Genomic DNA, 16,043 nt, shown 5'->3' on the forward strand with positions numbered 1-16,043 from the left:
TCGTGCAAAGTCGGCTAGCAACTACAAGTTTACAATAAAAATAAAATGAACAAACCTGCAGAGAGTTGGTGCAGACGTCAAGATCGTGGTGCATTAGGGTGAATGTGTCGCACGGTGTCTCGGGCTCCTCCCACGAGCCGGCACTAGCCCCTTCGCTACCTCCACCCGTCTCCTCGTAACTCACGTAGTAGAACTCACACGTGCAACGAGACACGATGCGTTGGAGCTACAAAACATAGAAGATTTAGATTACGACTAAATACTTTGATATAGAAGAGGTCCTAAAGTGACCCTTGTGGAAAACCAGAAGTTATGCCAAAAATTTTATGAAAATGGAAATGAATGGCAATGCTTTTGATTATAGGCTAGGTTAGCTTAGGTTAGGTAACCACCTGCAACAATCAATTCCAGCCGTTCAATGACAAAACAAAACATTGAAAAAAGTTCTTCTCTCTCTTTCTCTAAACAACTCTTCACCATACAGAGTATTGTCATTATGTGGAGATGCTGTGCAATCGGCCTGTCAATTATGTAAGGTGTGTTAGTTCAACTTTTTGTTTTTGTGAATGAAAACAAGAATGGTTTTGGAATAAAATTGTTTAAATGATACCTGTGGAGCGTCAGCCTGGTCAGCGCTGGGCCCCACGGTGGAGCCCAGGACGCCCCCGGCAGAGTGGCCACTGCCCACCAGGCGAGGCACGTCGGGGAGGGCAGAGATGGCCCTAGCCCCCTTGTCCTCGATCTCCTCCACGCACACCCACTGGATGTTCTCTACAAACAGAACAAACAAAACCCTCAATTTTATATTATCAGTCGACCCCTTGGAATAGCAAGGTTCTATCTGATAATAAAAAACTCTAAAGAAGCTGTAGAGAGTAGAGCCCATTATCGCGTGACACTGATGTGCTAGAAGGAACCTTGTTTGAACGGTTCAGTGTTTCAAATTCTCATTTAGATCAGCAGCATAAGGAGAATGATTCCAATTCTAAACACTAACGTACATCCATTATGGTTCTGTCACTGAGAGCTCCGTTGTAATCTCTCTTTCTGTTATGAAAAAAAGGTTACAACTGAGCTCTCAGCGGTACGTCTTAATCTCTTGTCCTGTAAAACTTAACAAGTCATCATTGTTAATTATAGTATAATATTGCTTACGATGAAGTTGCTCATTATCCCTGGCGCTGACGGTGGCGTAGTACTGCATGCTCTGCAGTGAGCCGGCCCACGTGCAACGCGAACGCCGCAGTCTTTGCCGAACTTCAGCACGCGCCGCGCATAGCACAACATAACCGCGTGTTTCGCAGCCACGCAGCACTACCTGGGCGTTCACCAGCGCAACTGCAAATACAAAAATTTATTAATGATGAAGGGAATGATGATTTTGATGATTCGTAGTTTTTTTTTTTTGGCATCTGCCTAAAAAAGATTTAAGTGATTTCATGGTTAACAGGTTCGCTGCCGTCTATGCACAATAACTGATCCTAGGTGCCAATTTTTTTAAATTTATATTTGTTTTTAAATATACTTACATGAATAATATACCATTGCAAAAGTTTTCTTTTTCAGTGGAAATGTAAAAAAAAACAAAAAAAAAGTACAACTCGGGCCCGAGCTGGTGGCACCACGGTTGAAAATCACTTAGCAGGTGCCGGCGGTTTCGTCCGTTTAGTCGCACTCTTTTTACTCTCTTTTTTTTATTTTGATAAAAATAACAAATAATAACTAAAATACAAGTCTTGTACAAATAATAACTATAATACAAGTAATCAAATAAGATAACGAAAGTAATACACATCTCATAAAGAAAAAATATTAATAAAATTTGGTGGTACTCATTGAAGCACTTAACGCACAAACCGGGTTTAAGTGTGTGAATGAACACTTTCTTATACCATCTGATAGTTTTTCATTCACATGGATAATAAGCCATGCTGGTCCTGTCGATCTATTCCAGACATATATCTATTGTATTCGACTATAGATAATGGCTTTTGGGATTCTTGCCCTCTTTTGTTTCGAAAAGTGGCAAATTTGTTTTCAAATTCCGTTGAGATGTATATAACATCTCATTTGTCTTTCCACTTCCCAATATGCACGCAATTTCTGAATTTTGAAATGTTCTCCCCCTTTTTCAACTTCTTCTCTTTTACTTCTTCAGGAAAGTTTTTCAAATTTGACCGCAATGTTCCTGTGTTGTAGGTATCCTTTTCAAGCAGATTTTTTGCCAATGGGTAATTATTATAATAGTTATCCATGAACAACGCGTGACCAAAATTCAGATTACCTTCCATCAATGTCATGACTACTTTGCTTGCATAACCCTTTCCACCTACATTGCATCTGCATCAGCCGATCTCCCGTACACATGAAATGGTTCCATCAGGTTCCGCCAACATGTACAGCTTCACATCATACTTATGGCGTTTATTCTGTATGTATTGTCTGAACGAAAATCGCCCACACCACAATACATATCATACTCGCATCAAGGGAGAGTTCTCTGTCTGGATAGTAAATATTACTCATTTTTTCATTAAAATAATTAATGACTGGGCAGATTTTTAATAGAGGATCCCTGAGAGGTACAACTCTCCTATTAAGATCTTCGCTATAAAAATGTAAGCACCGCATTATTAGGAGGAACTGATTTCTAGACATTTGTTCGGTAAAAATCGGAATACTGAACAAGCGGTCTGTTTTCCAATAATCCTGCAGTCTGCTCAATGAAATCCTGCCAGTATGTAACAAAAGACCGATAAAAATTCGCAATTCTTCAACTGTCAAATCTGTCCAGGATGTAATTCTTGACTTATCAGTTATACCTTCCGAACAAAGGATAGTTATTGCGTACTTATTAGTCTCTTCAACAATTAATTTGCAAAGATGATCATCAAACAGCAAATAGAAAAAATCAATTGGTAAACTTCCTGAAGGCTGCACTAATACATAATTCGCGACGTTTCAGGAATGATATGTCAGTTTTCATCGGAGGTTCAGCTGTATTTGTCCACCCTTCTTGTTCTTGAGCACATCTACTGCATAAAACAACCGGTGTGTCACTAGACAAGACTTGAAGCGGCTTCAAGTGGAGGGCTAGAAATGCTACTAGTTTGGATAAAATCAAGTTCCTGTTTCAACATTGATAGGTCCAAAATGTACAATATTCTTTGGTAAAATTATTACTAAACAAAACTAAATACGAACAAAGAAATGACGTACCAAAGTCATTACTATACAATTCTGTAAATTTATTATCTGTTCGTGCTATATTGTGGCTTAAAATTGCGAGTCAGCATACATCTCAATCTGAACATAATAAAATAGTGACACATGTTCATAATACAAGACTAATTGCAAACGATGGACTTGAAGTTTCCAGATACCTGAATAAATACGGGCAAAGAACTCTAGAATACCTCGTTCCAATAATTTACAACATGTTACCAAACTCATTAAAAAGCTGTGAATTGACTCACAGAAGGAAATGTATGTTAAAAAAATGGTTATGTGAAAGAATTTTTTTGTACTAATGTAATTATTTGTATATTTTATGTACTTGTTAAAATTTTATATGTATTTAAAAAGTAATTGTTAAAAGAACCCGTTGACAAACTGATATCAATCAGTTTAACGGGACTTAAATAGTAAAAAATGTATTTTTGAAAGTTAATATATGATTAAAAAAAAAATAAAAAATTTCATCAAAATAAAGTGGTGGGCGTTCATCACCATCAATGTCTTTGTCATTTTCTTCAGATTCAGCACCTGACCACTCGGAATCACTTAGTTCATTTTCTAACTCCCTCTCAATGTCTTCAACTTGCAGAGATTTACGTAAGGGACGAGACTTTAGGACGAGATGGTCCAGCATCATCACTCATTATGACAATAAGAAAAAAGACACAAAAAAACTCAAACTTATCGTGTACTTTTTTCAATGGCCCTTTACAACAATAACCTAATTTTTCTTTGAAAACCAATTGCTGTAAAATGTTGGTACAATTGTCAACAACAATGCCAGCTATAAAAACAACCATTCGCCGCAAGTGCCGGCAGGACACTGATGTTTGTGCAGACATACTACTCATGGCTCCGGCACCCAGTGCCAGACGCCAAATGGCTCCGACCGCAGCGAACCTGTTAAGTGAATCGAAAACTGAACACCCGAAAATCTCCATTGCTCGAGTGTATAAATATGTATGTGATGTCCTTCAATTTTTAAAAATTAAACACAAAGGAAAATCAAATCAGTAACGATAAAAGAAATTACTGAACACTATCACAATTTATTCCGCTAAAATTATACTTTGGACACAGTGTCACTTATCAGGTATTGCCAGCGCAATGACCATTTAATTGACTGAAGTGAAGGGAAGTCCTGTTTTAACCCACCTTTTTTGCATATTGTACGTATGTAAATTGTTTGCGGGTTCCGTTTCCGGTTCAAAATGGTGGCCATGTTGGATTACTACTTTTTTATCCTGCCAGAGTTCGCATGAATGTAGATTCTACTAAAATTATTGTACCTACCTGCCTGAAGAAAGTTTGGAAAAAAATTGTAATTGAGATAGTGATGTTTCTTTGGACAAAATACTTATTTGAAATAAAAAATGTTATAATAAAATAAGTTTTATAATTAAGTAGGTAGGTATTTAAGAACCTACTTGCAAATCATTTGATTTCGGAGGAAGTTTTGATTTTTATTTATTAAATTAAAACATTCATTTTTGGACGCAAGGTCTACTGATCACAGAACTATTGGTATGTTGTTTCGATGTGCAACACTAGTTAATTGAGTTTTAGTTTTGTGACAGTATCTAATGATGTCCTAGCAGAGTCGGCTCCAAGGGGTGCAGAAGTGGAAGGTCAATTGAAAAAAAAAATGAATATGAAATGTTAATACACATTGGTAATGCGTAATGAATATTATAAAAACGCCAATGCATGTAATTTATTTGCCTGTACCCACCTATTCTGAAGCCAGTAGTAAAATATTCTTTAATTTAAGATTATTTATTTACACCTATAACTAATTAATTTTTTTTTTTTTCTTTTGAAGATCTTTTCCTATTCAAATTTTGAATTTTAATTTGTATTTACTCTAAACTCAGTCAATTGTTTACCAGTAGACTTAAAAACAATGAAAGCAAAAGTACCAATTACCAATACATTCAATTTATTGCACCCGCAAATTCACTGATAAAAATGATAACTTTTGATTTTAACCTCTCAGACAAAGACTTTTATCTACTATGTGTTCCTCTGGGAACTGTCAAAACGTGATAATTTTTGTGTTATTTACGAGTTTTGCTAAAAGCTTCATAACTCACGTTTTGGGAAACGTAGCCTCATTCTAAAAAATGTTTTGGAAAGATTATGAAATCCACTATCGCATTGTGTTGTAATACGTAAATATTTGCGTTTCTAAAAATACATTTTATGAAAACGTCAAAAATATGTAAAAATCGCTTACAATTATTTCAAAGCTTTGAAAAATGTACTTTTTTCTGAGTATCATAAAGAAATAACACTTTATATATTGAAGAAATATAATTAAAAACTATTAGTCACCTCAAAATATTAACCGTTCAAACTAAAATATTTTTAATAAATTATTTAGAAACGCAATAAATTATGAACGAACAAGATGACAGATTCAATCGGCTTAGATAATGCAACTCTACGTTCCATAGATATTCTTGAATACAGACGCGTAGCGTTATTCATTATCGATACTCTGTTTTTTAAATCATGGCAATCCGTATACTAGTGATGGAAATAAATCGATTTTTGTAAAATCTCGCGCGTTTACGTGAAAAGACGTTCTAATGTCTTGACCGCTATTATCATATTTACGTCTTTTGACGTTCTAATGTTCTGAGTGGTTAACCTAATTATTTTTCTCTCTTGTAACATAAACTAATTGTCACTTTATTTGAATATGTTTGTCATGATTCACTGAATTGTTTGCGATTTATTTCGGTATGATATCCACATAATTTGACATTTAAAATTATTCCTTGCAAATTACGTCAACAATGGATAAACATAATTTCAGGTTCAAGATGGCTATTATTAATAACACAAAAAACTTACGACTGACATTTTTTCACATCTCCCTCTAACACCTTAATGATCTTAGGTCGTAGATATCTCTATCTCACGGCGGTCACGTCCGAAAATCCCTTGAAAATAAATTTTGTATGATATTAAGCATACGTCAGACATGATAGTGTTTACCTCCTTTGTCTTTAAAGCAAGGAGAAAGAAAGGAGATAGCTTTGGGATAAAACTTGAAGTGACCCACGCTAGGTACATACAGCAGCTTCTCAATTGGACGCTATATGGCACTGGAACTCGCTATTACCGGGGTAGTTTGTTAAATCCTTTTTTATATTAATACTATTGCAGCACATATTGGGAGGTCTTTGACCAAAAGACCTTGGTAGACGAGCCGCCACTGCATCCTAGTAAGTCGACGTACTGACGAGAACTGACTACAACATTATTCTGATAGGGAGTTTACACATTAAAAAACAATTTAAGTTACTGAGCCAGTTGCAGATGGAAGAGTCATCGGGAGCGGGGGCGTGCGGGAGGGGCTGCGTGTTGCTCTCCGACAGGTCATCGGAGAAGACCACAGCCTTGTGCTCCGCTTCGGCCACCAGCTGCGCCAGGAGGGCCTGCGTTTGCCCGGCTCCCGACTAAAAACATTAATAATTAACAGTTCCGCTTAGAAAAACGTTAAAATAAAGCACGAATATCAATATCATCAGTGGAGCTACAACCCTCGGGAGAGTTCTAGCCGCTCCTAGGAAACCACTGTACTCCTGCCAGTCTCCCATATTCTTATTCCAATTTTATTGTACATGGTGTCCGGAAGTAGTACAAGCGGGAAACTGATAAATCTACATCACATAGATAACCCAAAAAATGTTTCAAGCATGTCGTTTTTTTAAACTTTTTCCATTTTTTTGACAACTAAAGGGTCAAAGAAACTTTTGGAGCCAGGTTCATGCAGGGACGCGTTTTAAAAGTCATTAAAGTGCTATTAACCCTTGGTGACAATAGAATGTGTATAGAAGTCTCTTTGGTTGACAGCTATCTTCCACTCTTGCTCCGTGTGTTACCTAGCGGAGCTAATACTGTTTTATAAATCTTAGGTTGACAGCTATCTTCCACTCTTGCTCCGTGTGTTACCTAGCGGAGCTAATACTGTTTTATAAATCTTAGGTTGACAGCTATCTTCCACTCTTGCTCCGTGTGTTACCTAGCGGAGCTAATACTGTTTTATAAATCTTAGGTTGACAGCTATCTTCCACTCTTGCTCCGTGTGTTACCTAGCGGAGCTAATACTGTTTTATAAATCTTAGGTTGACAGCTATCTTCCACTCTTGCTCCGTGTGTTACCTAGCGGAGCTAATACTGTTTTATAAATCTTAGGTTGACAGCTATCCTCCACTCTTGCTCCGTGTGTTACCTAGCGGAGCTAATACTGTTTTATAAATCTTAGGCTCCAAAAGAATCTTATAAGAATCTCCTCACCACTGTGCTTTCTTCCCCATTGAAACAGGTGATTGGATTGGGCTCATTGCAAAAAGAATACATATTGACTTGAATATCTTTGGAGAAGCTGTACATTCATTATTAAAGGTAATAGAAGAGATAAGATGTGTTTACCTGCACAGCGCTAGAGGTTGGAGGAGTGGCGGGAGTGCCGGCTTCCGGGGCTCGTCCATTCTGATGGACGTCCATGTCCTCACTTCGGAATATCTTCAGGGCTTCCGTTGACAGGTTCTTTTTCAATTGCTAAAACAACCAACAGTAGAACTGTAAGAAAGGTTTTAGGTGGTACGCCTGCTTTTTGAATGTGTAAGAGCGAGATGACAGATCGACGTATAAAAGATGATGGATCCATCTGCTCGCTCTCTTTTCCCAACCGACAGCTAAGAAGATAGTAGTAGACAATCCGTTCTAAAGTGTTAATAAACATTCTATCCGCACACGCGTATAATCATCACAGTACCACCAAGTCTGTATATAACAAGAACAATGAATGTAAATGGCAGGGCCGGCCCTGAGCCAAATCAGTAAAAACACCTAATACAAGGGCTCTGTATTAGATGTTAGGTATTATGAGCACCCGGAGCAGACTGCTCCAATTGCGCCTGCATAGGGAAGGCCCTGGTAAATGAACCTCGCAACCTGGACGGTTGGTGCAGGTGCATTTAATCAAGGAAGGTTACATTTGAAATGGTACTCATGCCAAAATCAAGAGTCCCAACCATCTGGAGCTAGAGTTGTAAGGCTAAGGGACGAGGAAGGTGGGAATGTACCTGGATCTGGTACTTCCGGTTAGTACCAGATCTGGTCACCAAACACGGCCAAAGCCATTTCAAGTAACTTTTCCATTCTGAATAGTGGTCTTACAGCAAATGCGCATTTAATTAATCAACGCGCCGGGATTAGGGGCAGGTGTGCAGTTATTTCCTACCTTATTCTTCATGTAAGTATCAAACAGTGCGAAGGCCACGTCTCTGTTTGGCTTTGTCCAGGCGGCACGCAGGTCGTGCACCACGAGGCGATGCGTGGGGGGCATCTCGGGGCCCGGGGGCACGGGGGGCGCAGCACCCCCCGCCCCGGCCCCTGCCTCGCGCCCGTACGACACTTTACCCACGCTGAGGCAGTAGCACTTCTCCACCGACTGGCCGATGGACTGGAAATCAAAGAATATAAGTTTGTGGTAACTTCATAATTTCAGACATTTTATCAGTGAACTAACGCTAAAAGGATGGTGTAAGTTTACACTCAACGGTTGACACACATCGGTTGAACCTGGATTCCTGGATTGAACCAACTAAATTGAGTGGTCTGTAAGGCCCATTATCATTCTTACTACAGATTTACTATATATTGCTCTCGCATTCATTGGAACATCACCAAAGAGTATGAAACCGGCATTTCAGCTGGCAGAAAAATCACTCCTCGTTCCTAAATCATTCAGCATGCTGCCAATGAAATTTTAAAATCTTCCGTAATATGAAAAAGCCATTAGTGAAATTGAGCATGACTCTATTACATCAACTTCCTTTCACCAGTGTCAAGATGAGGGAAGGGAATTATGAGTATTGAATAACAAACAGTGAAAATAGCCTACCTCTTTATCAGGATCGTAGTGCAGTGCGGACTTGAGCCACACCTCTGCGTCGTTGAGTTCGCAGTTGATGTAGAGTGGGGGCCACGTGGCACGGGCACGCCGCATCAGCCCGTCCCTCGTGGGGATCAGCACCAGCGTGTGCTGCGCCCCGCAGGTCACCCGCCGCCCGCACACTTCTACCCCGTGCTGCATGGCAAACGACATCCAGTAGCAAACCTACAACAACCATAGGGATGAGATTCTTAAGTCATTCAATGGCATCTGACATTGCATGGGGCTGAGACACAGTGTGATATTTGGTTAGAACCCCTCCACAATTACACACGCTGAGTCACCAAGTCCCTTCAAGGGATATTACCTGGAAGCGATGCAAAGCGAGGGACAGCCTCGCTGTACGGATATGTCTGGAGAGCTGTGGACGTCGTGGCTTGGTGTTGAGGAACAGGGCCCCCCTCCTCGTTGGACGCGTAGCCCCCGAAAGGATCTGCTTCAGACTCTCAAACCACCTGACAAAACAATTAAATGATTATTATCATTAGTTCCTCTTTACAAAACCATATTCCCACCAACTTAAAGCTCTCATATTTTCACCGACCCTTACTTCTTTCCTTTCCCTGCCTACATAAAGATAATAATTTACAGCCTTACCTAAGAGTGCTCCCATAGAGCAGAAGTACAGGACAATCTATACCAGCGGATGGACGAGTCTCAAAGGCGAGGTGGACCCCCACTCCCTGGGAGCGGAATGCTCGGAACGAATCATGCTCCTGAAATCAATTTAGTAATATGTAAACCATTTAAAAGGGGAATCAACATCAACCTCCAGAAGAAAAGAATTGGTGGAACTTTAGATAGAACTAAAAACTTTGATATTGTCAACTAAGGGGATATATAAAGGTAGAAAAAGGAGACAGGTTCTAGATTTGAACCCTGGGGTATTCCAAAAATTGATTTATATTCCAGAGAGAATAATGTCTGTGGCTAACCACAATGATTAAACAAGCAATTAGAAATGAAAACAGGGAGGTTCTGAGATAAACCGGTATCGTTTATGATTGTACCTGATTGCTGGAGTACTCGGGAACCTTGTTGGGGGCGCACTGCACCACGGAGTGATGGTCATTGGGGTCGGCCAGGCACAGCCAGGACAGCTTGAGAGTCAGGCGCAGGTTAGGTAGTTGCAGCAGGCGGCAGTCGTCGTACTTGGAGGCGGTGCGCACAAACACGTTCAGGTCACCACTGAACACTATCTTGGCTGAAACATAATGATAAGGAACGCCAGTGAAAAATATATTCAAATAGATCGATAAACGCTGATTCTGAATATATAAGTTTTAATATACAGTAGAACCTCGTTAATTCCAAATCCACGGGACATCAAAAATCAAATTTCGAATTAACGAATTCCCACGTAATTCGAAATTTTATGAAAAAAAAAAAAAAAAAACGCCGAAAATCGATTTTCTCGGCCGCCTCTTCAAATCCAGGTGGTATTTTAGTTGTAAATTTGTATTAAAACCAATTATTTCTTTATTTTCGCGGCCGATTACCACAGCGGCGGGCCCTTTAAATTCAGATATTCGCAATAAATTCGTAAAAATGCTATATATTTACGCGTAAATCGAGATTTCGCTGCCGATTTCGGTCGCGGCCTACCCATTAAATTAAGATATTCGTAAAAATACGATATATTTCTGCATAAATCGAGAATCCACGTTGATTTTCCGTCGCGGCCGGCCCTTTATTTCAAATATCTGAATTTAAATTCGTAAAAATACGATACATTTCCGCGTAAAACGGGAATTCGCGGCCGTATTCCGTCGCGGCCGGCTCTTTAAATTCAGATATTCGGAATAAATTCGCGAAAATACGATATATTTCCGTGTAAATCGAGAATGCGCGGCCGATTTCTTTCGCGGCCGACCCTTTAAATTCAGATATTTGATGTAAATTCGTAAAAATATGAAATATTTCCGCGTAAATCGAATTTTATCGGCAGTTTTTCGTCGCGGCCGGCCTTTTAAGTTCAGATATTTGAAGTAAATTCGTAAAAATATGTCATATTTCGGCGTGAATCGAAATTTTTCGGCCGATTTCCGTCGTGCCATATTTTTTAACTCGGATATTCGAAGTAACGTTAGTAAAAATACGATATATTTCCGCGTAAATTGAAATTTCGGGTCCGATTTCCGTCGCGGCGGGCCCTTTAAAATTCAGATATTCGAAATAAATTCGTAAAAATAGGATACATTTACCCGTCAATCGAAATTTCGCGGCCGAGTTTCGTCGCGGCCGACCCTTTAAATTCAGATATTTGGTGTAAACTCGTAAAACTACGACATATATCCGCGTAAAACGTATTTTCTCGGCCCTTCAAACTTGGATATTCGAAATAAATTTGAAAAAATACGACATTCCAGTGTAAATCGATTCAGATTTACAAAATAATAATACTAATTAGGACGATGTATAACCACGTAAAAATAAATTTTTCGGCGTTTTATCGCCACGGCTGACTTTTAGATTCAGATTTATGAAATATTATGATTTATTTTCGCAAAAATCATTTTTTTCGAATTACACGAACAAATTTTCGTGCGCGGACAAAAATAAATTTCGAATGACGAATTTCGAATTAAATAAAAATTTTGTATGAAAAAATTCTTCAGCGGAAATTTTTTTGGCGATAAATTCGAATTACGGGTTTTTTCGAATTATCAGGGTTCGAATTAACGGGGTTCTACTGTATATAATATATAACAACCAGTGTACGTGAGTGATATATCTATTGTCTACATTGTCTTTTCTTTTGTAGTAATCCAGGTTTTTAAACACCGGTAAATTGTTTATCAGGTGCGGTCATGGATGTATTTTTGCACTTTGGTTCAATACAATAACATTAGTGATGAGATGCTAACATTGTACCTAGTGTTCTTCAATGTTAAAAGCGGGTAATCTTAAGAATAAAAAACGTCCCGACTCCCATATAAAATACAGTGCCGGTTGAAACAAGAACGTAGGCTTTTTGAGACTGGCAACTGGTAACGTCTATAGATTTGGTGCGATTTTGGTAGATCCAAAAAATGTTTACTTTGAAAATTATTTTAACTATTAAAACTAGCTGTAATAACAATACAAAATATATTCTGGTATTTATCTTTTTGCAGTCTGTATATACTTTCGACACTAAAAAGGGAGTTAAATAATTCGTGATATTCTGAAGAACTTTGTGAATTCCATTTTTCAAAGCTCAAACGGTTTCAATTAATCGCGTATATACAACGTCTTTCAATAAGCCGACAATTTTGTAAAACGAACAACATTATTCTAAAAGTGTATATTCACAGCTAACCGAAACTTATCTGACACCCAAGAGGAGGTGCAAAATTAGGTGAATCTTTAGGAATATTTTACATCAATATCGTAATGATTATAAAAGGGTTTTATCGATCGACCGACCTACACCCCCAGGAATCTGATTGTCTTCCCCAGGCGCCCCGAATAGGTTAAGCCTAGGTATCCAAATTCCATCATTGATGGTATGTTACCATTGGTCCAATCGAGACCCAGATTCGTCCAGGCCAGCTCCATCTCCTCGGTAGTGTTGTAGGGGTTGAGCGATGCGTGCAGCAGCAAAGCGAGGTGGTGCACGTACAGTGTGAGGCGGCCGTGCGCCAGCAGTCGCATCTTGTCCCACCAGGGCAACGCTGCGCTGGGGTCCCGGGACCCGCGGGACACCTGGTCCCAACCTGCAAATAAACACTTTTATAGTAATACTCCTTAAAACAAACAATATTTAAACATAACATACTTTGCCCCTTTTAGAGGTAATGTAACGGACGTTGTTGGTCATATTTAACTTTTTCTAAAAATTACTTTACATTTATAAAATGTGTCAACTCCCTGCCACTGCACATTTCCTAGCCCATATCGGCCAAAATGGCCCGAAATTCTAGACTCCGAAAAGCATCAATACCGCAACGCGCGCGTATCCCGGTCGAGCGGATCGATCTTTAGCTTTCTCTATACAAATTTTGATAACAAATTATAATTTTACAAATATGTTGCTAATACCTGTTTTAACTTGTACATCTCCTCAGTGGTAGTCAAATAAAAACTATTTGCGATATGCTACTACTGGGGTGATATTTAAAAATGCCATTTTTAACGATTTCAATGTAACCATTTTTTATCATTAATTTTACATATTTGCCTCTACAAAAATCCATGAACCTCGTAGCATAGTGAATCTTTCCACTTTCGGAGCTCTGTTACGAGAAACCTCGGAAAAATACTGTCAACCATTTTTACACATTTAATCGCTTCAAGATCAAATTTACAAACTTAATATACAAACATTTCTTATTTTTTGTCGTATCTTGACAAACTAAAAATCTAGTTGTCAAGATACAAATTGTATTAACTATTATGTCATAAAACCATGTAAATGTGATACAGGCGAGCCTGCAAAATCTTTTGCAAGTATCAAATTTAAGCGTCCGCCTTGAGCAAGCCCACCGCAAAAATGAATATGCAACATTTTGCGGTGGCTTATGTACTCTCATGTAGCGTGGAGCGTGGGTAAAATTCACCACCTCTTTTTTGCCGACAGCCACATGTCCCATGCGCGTCGGCTAAATTGAATATAAGCAATTCGATTTACGCGGAAATATATCATATTTTTACGAATTTACATCAAATATCTGAATTTAAAGGGTCGGCGGTGACGGAAATCGACCGCGAAATCTCGATTTACGCGGAAATATATCGCATTATTATTAATTTATTAATAAAGGAATAATTCGTATTAATATGAATTTACTCCTAAGATACTACCGGATTGGAAGGAGCGGCCGAGAAACGATTTTCGGCGTCTTTTTTTTGTTTTTTTTCAAAAAATTTCGAATTTCGTGGGAATTCGTTAATTCGAAATTTTAGATGTCCCATGGATTTCGAATTAACGAGGTTCTAATGTATCGTGATGTGGGCAAAGTAAACTTCACTAAATGACAACAATGTTGTAATATAAAAATAAATGCATGACAAACTCAACCTCATAGTTTCCTAACAAAGTATGTAAAAAAAGAATAATTCTTAACTACAGAACGGTGGGGCAAAGTAAGAGACTAACTACAACTAGCATCTACAATTTTCTATGTTTTTTGCATAATATTCTTGTATTTAAAAGTATAAGGTTATTAAATTCAGAGTCCTTTGATCGGAAGAAGATATAAACGTCTCAGTACTTACTGATATTACACTGAGCAATGACAGGTTCCCAACAGGGCCCGAAGGCGTAGGTGAACTGCTCCATCTCACATCTGAGGTCGTGGTAGAACTTAAGAGAGGTCATGCTTCGCTCAATCTGTATGGGGCCCCAAGGAGCACCCTGCTCCACGGTGGTCAGGCGGCGGGCTGTAAATAATGATTGACTAGTGTAAATTCTAACAGAAAATGCCTTAGCGATAGAACTGAAATGGTGGTCTTCACGGCGATACAAAAAGAATTAGAGATTAGAGAATACCATATACAGACGGTTGGAATGATTTAGAGATAAATTTGTTTGTAAACCTCTGGGTGGCGGCTTCTGCTCCGCCCCCATGAGACGTCCGAACAGCTGCAGGTCGACGATGCGCAGGAGCGGCTGCGGGAAGTCTCGCAGCTGCAGGCGCCACTCTGCGCACCAGCCCGTTATCCAGCGGCACCACAGTGTCGTGAACTCCAGACCCTCTTCCGGCCACGGGCTGGAAACACAATTCAGATTTCCTCACTACCTGTATATTTATATTCATTACATTCATGCAGGTGGTTCTTTCACTGACCGCTTCCTTGTAACATATCATTCCATTACATGAGACTTCATGACAATGACTTATGACAATGACCCACCTATCAGGGTCCAGCTGCTGCAGATGTCTCACACAGTTAGCGGTGCCGTGCAGCGAGGTGTCCGCCAGCACCAGCAGGCGTGTGTGCCGCAGACGGCAGCAGGCAAGGGGCCGGCCCGCCGCCCCCGCGGCCAGTTGCCGCGAGCGCTGAACGTAGATCTGCGCGTTGCGGCGGCCCAGACCCGCGTACAGCTCTTCCACTTTGCCTGCGGGCAGGAAGAGGTGCGGCTTGCACAGTTCTGCTACCTAGTTGGAAATGATCTTGTGTAAGTTACATTAGGTTAATTACAGTTAATTAAATACAGTGCTTTATGCTGGGTATGCTATATGAACTTACTTTAGCATCCAACATGGTTTTCCTTTTAAGACTTTCCTTATATTCATCTTCCAGAAGTTCATAATTGTCTCTTAACTTGACTTCAAATGGATCATCCGTCATCTCCAAGATGAAGTCTTCCACCTAGAACAGGAGTATATAATACAGATTTGGCTAGATCAACTATGTTTTTAATGATTTGTTCTAAAAGTGTAGTGGCGTAGTTTACTTTGATAAACAGGTCACTTGGCAGGGGACTGAGCGCGGTGAATTCCGTTTTTTTGAAATTGTGAATCAGCTTTATCCACTTGTTGAGAGATATAAACTCATCTTGAAAAGCTTCTGCAAAGTTGTGACGATATGGGAATATTATCCGGAAGGACAGAATGGTGATGCTCCTGAAAATATAAACAAACATTTTGCTTTACCGGATTAAACATGAAATAGGAAAGAGTTTATGAAAGAAGCATCTTTACCAGGTGTTGTTCCAGTCAAGGACAAAGCCCTCGGCATTCTGCCTCTGTTCTCGTATCTTTGGACTATCGTGGATTCTTTCTACAGCCAAATCCTCCACAGTAAAGATCTCCGCATTGTCTATAGCCAGGTGGCAACAGCTCCAAGACATAGAGAAGCTGGGATCCTTACCAAAGGTGATTTCATCTAAAATTAAATAAAAACATTA

The 16,043-nt window shown here is 39.4% G+C and overlaps 1 protein-coding gene across 1 annotated transcript in view; it reads right to left on the bottom strand.

Annotated features, from left to right (window-relative positions):
• Positions 1-16,043, bottom strand: part of hob (bridge-like lipid transfer protein family member hobbit) — a 37,466-nt gene that overhangs the window by 15,234 nt on the left and 6,189 nt on the right. Inside the window, exons 10-26 of the mRNA XM_089634299.1 lie at positions 15,838-16,021; positions 15,591-15,759; positions 15,383-15,505; positions 15,047-15,291; positions 14,729-14,901; positions 14,408-14,572; positions 12,706-12,906; positions 10,219-10,412; positions 9,806-9,924; positions 9,516-9,663; positions 9,158-9,373; positions 8,495-8,716; positions 7,681-7,809; positions 6,551-6,704; positions 1,156-1,338; positions 611-771; positions 56-226 (exon numbers count right to left, since the gene is read on the bottom strand). Coding sequence (XP_089490425.1) covers positions 56-226; positions 611-771; positions 1,156-1,338; positions 6,551-6,704; positions 7,681-7,809; positions 8,495-8,716; positions 9,158-9,373; positions 9,516-9,663; positions 9,806-9,924; positions 10,219-10,412; positions 12,706-12,906; positions 14,408-14,572; positions 14,729-14,901; positions 15,047-15,291; positions 15,383-15,505; positions 15,591-15,759; positions 15,838-16,021 — 2,957 coding nt within the window. The remainder of the gene's footprint in view (positions 1-55; positions 227-610; positions 772-1,155; positions 1,339-6,550; positions 6,705-7,680; positions 7,810-8,494; positions 8,717-9,157; positions 9,374-9,515; positions 9,664-9,805; positions 9,925-10,218; positions 10,413-12,705; positions 12,907-14,407; positions 14,573-14,728; positions 14,902-15,046; positions 15,292-15,382; positions 15,506-15,590; positions 15,760-15,837; positions 16,022-16,043) is intronic.

Source organism: Hesperophylax consimilis, chromosome 8 (assembly GCF_061612785.1).
Source record: "Hesperophylax consimilis isolate HC1 chromosome 8, BYU_Hcon_1.0, whole genome shotgun sequence".
NCBI classification, from domain to species: domain Eukaryota; kingdom Metazoa; phylum Arthropoda; class Insecta; order Trichoptera; family Limnephilidae; genus Hesperophylax; species Hesperophylax consimilis.